Below are 1955 nucleotides of genomic sequence, written 5' to 3'. Positions count from 1 at the left end.
GGTGCTGAGACTTTGAGACTTTGCTGCGTCCAGGCTAAAGAAAAGAAAAGGATAGAGGTGCAGATACAGAGACAGAGAAAGAGAGAGACTGAGGCAGAGTGTGCCTGGCCCGGGGCGCTGTGCTCTTCTTTTCTTTCTCCGTCAGAGTTTTTTTTTTTCTTTCTTTCTTTTTCTCTTTCTTTCTTTCTTTTTTTCTATGCTTTTTTTTTTAACTCAAAGCCCTCTGCGCTGTGCGCGTGGCTCCGCAAACGCTCGAGCGCTCCGATTGGCTGGCGGTGATTAGAGGCACGCTCCAGAGCGCGAGCAAACAACGGGCATAAATTATGCTAATGAGATAGTCGCGCGGCACGGGGCAGACCTGCTGCAGCCCATTCATTCATCCTTCACGAAAATGCCACAGGAGTGGGGGGCGCGCGGGGGGGCGCGTGCATTGTCTTATCGGGGTATATAAGGTAAGTGAGGCCGGTCGTGTGCCAAGCTCACCGGCTCACGCGAGCTGATTGAGGAACGCGAGCGAGACGGACGCGTGCCAACGAGTTTGAAACGCAAAGCCAGCTGTATCTGCGGGACTTTGGCTCCAAGCGAAACTTCTCTGATTCCTCCCCTGCGCGTCCACATCCCTCACCAGGTAGCTACGCTCATTCTGCTGCAGCGCGTGCACACCATCTCCCGGAGCGCGTGCCTCCTCCACGGACAGCGTTCTCCCGTCGCTCACCGTGTTTTTTCCTCTTTCTGTCTCGCAGGTCTGCAGCCATGTGCACCGCGATGGACAACGTGTTCTCTGACGTCGACTGCTCGAGCTGTGACTACTCATTCACCGGCACTGACGACGAGGACTCGCGCGCCACCTCCCCGGCACACGAGCACGCGCTCCTGCAGCAGCCCCAACAACAGGAGCACGAGCAGCCCCAGAAGAAGAAGCAGCGGCGCGGCCCTCGCGCGCGCCCCGACGGCGCCGTGCACGTGGCCAAGAAGAACCGGCGCCTGAAGGCGAACGACCGCGAGCGCAACCGCATGCACAACCTGAACGGCGCGCTGGACGCGCTGCGGAGCGTGCTGCCCGCGCTGCCCGACGACACCAAGCTCACGAAGATCGAGACGCTGCGATTCGCGCACAACTACATCTGGGCGCTGTCCGAGACCATCCGCATCCACGACAGGGCGCGCGGCGCCTCACCCCCCAGCCCGGGCAGCGACGCGCGCTCCTGGGCGTCCAGCGCGTGCTCGTCCGCGTCTTCACCGCCGTACAGCGCCTCGGAGCCCGGCAGCCCGGAGGCGCCGGAGGACTACGGCTTCGTGCAGGCGGACGTGGTTTACAGCTACCACCCCAACTTCCTCCCCTATGACTCCTACTAGCGCGCGGCGACCCAGAAGCGCAGAGATTCACTGTTTGCCTTACAGCTCACGCGAGAGAGACTTCTGCTTGTTTTCCTGCGTTTATTACGTTCCCACACGAAACTTTTTTTGCACTTTTTGTTTTTGTTTTGTTTCTGTTTGCCCTTTTTCCAGCGAGATACGCTTTTGCCGACCCCTCACTTGCTCACCCGCGAGAGGAGACAGACCCTCTTCAGCCGCGCACGAGGTGAAAAGTCAATTTACAATTAGCAGCGCGCCAGAGCAGAACAGCGAGCGTGAAAATGCCGTTTCATCGCAGTGACAATAGAAAAGAGGGAGCGAGGAGCAAACGAGGAGCTACGAGAGGAGCATGACCAGTGTGGCCTTCTGGACCCCGAAAACTGGCCCACCACGACCCCCATGCATCCGAGGGAACCGTTACTACTCTTACTGCATTGATTTTTCTTTTATTTATTCAACTTGTGGCTTTGATATGATAATGTATTTTTATTGTATATAAAGAGATTTATTCTATTATGTATTTACCTCAAAGTATAAGTTTTTTGCAAACTCTTTTGTATGAATAAATATAATGTTTTTTAAAAAAAGAAAAGCAGCGC

At 55.7% G+C, this 1955-nt stretch overlaps 1 protein-coding gene across 1 annotated transcript; it reads left to right on the top strand.

Annotated features, from left to right (window-relative positions):
- Positions 1-753: 753 nt before the first annotated feature.
- neurog1 (neurogenin 1) lies at positions 754-1356 on the top strand. Its single transcript, XM_036567824.1, has one exon. It carries the CDS (start codon positions 754-756, stop codon positions 1354-1356), a length of 603 nt encoding a protein of 200 aa, XP_036423717.1.
- The last annotated feature ends 599 nt before the right edge of the window (positions 1357-1955 follow it).

This window comes from Colossoma macropomum, unplaced genomic scaffold (genome assembly GCF_904425465.1).
Source record: "Colossoma macropomum unplaced genomic scaffold, Colossoma_macropomum, whole genome shotgun sequence".
Classification (NCBI taxonomy): Eukaryota; Metazoa; Chordata; class Actinopteri; order Characiformes; family Serrasalmidae; genus Colossoma; species Colossoma macropomum.
This window is presented reverse-complemented; position numbering and strand designations above follow the sequence as displayed.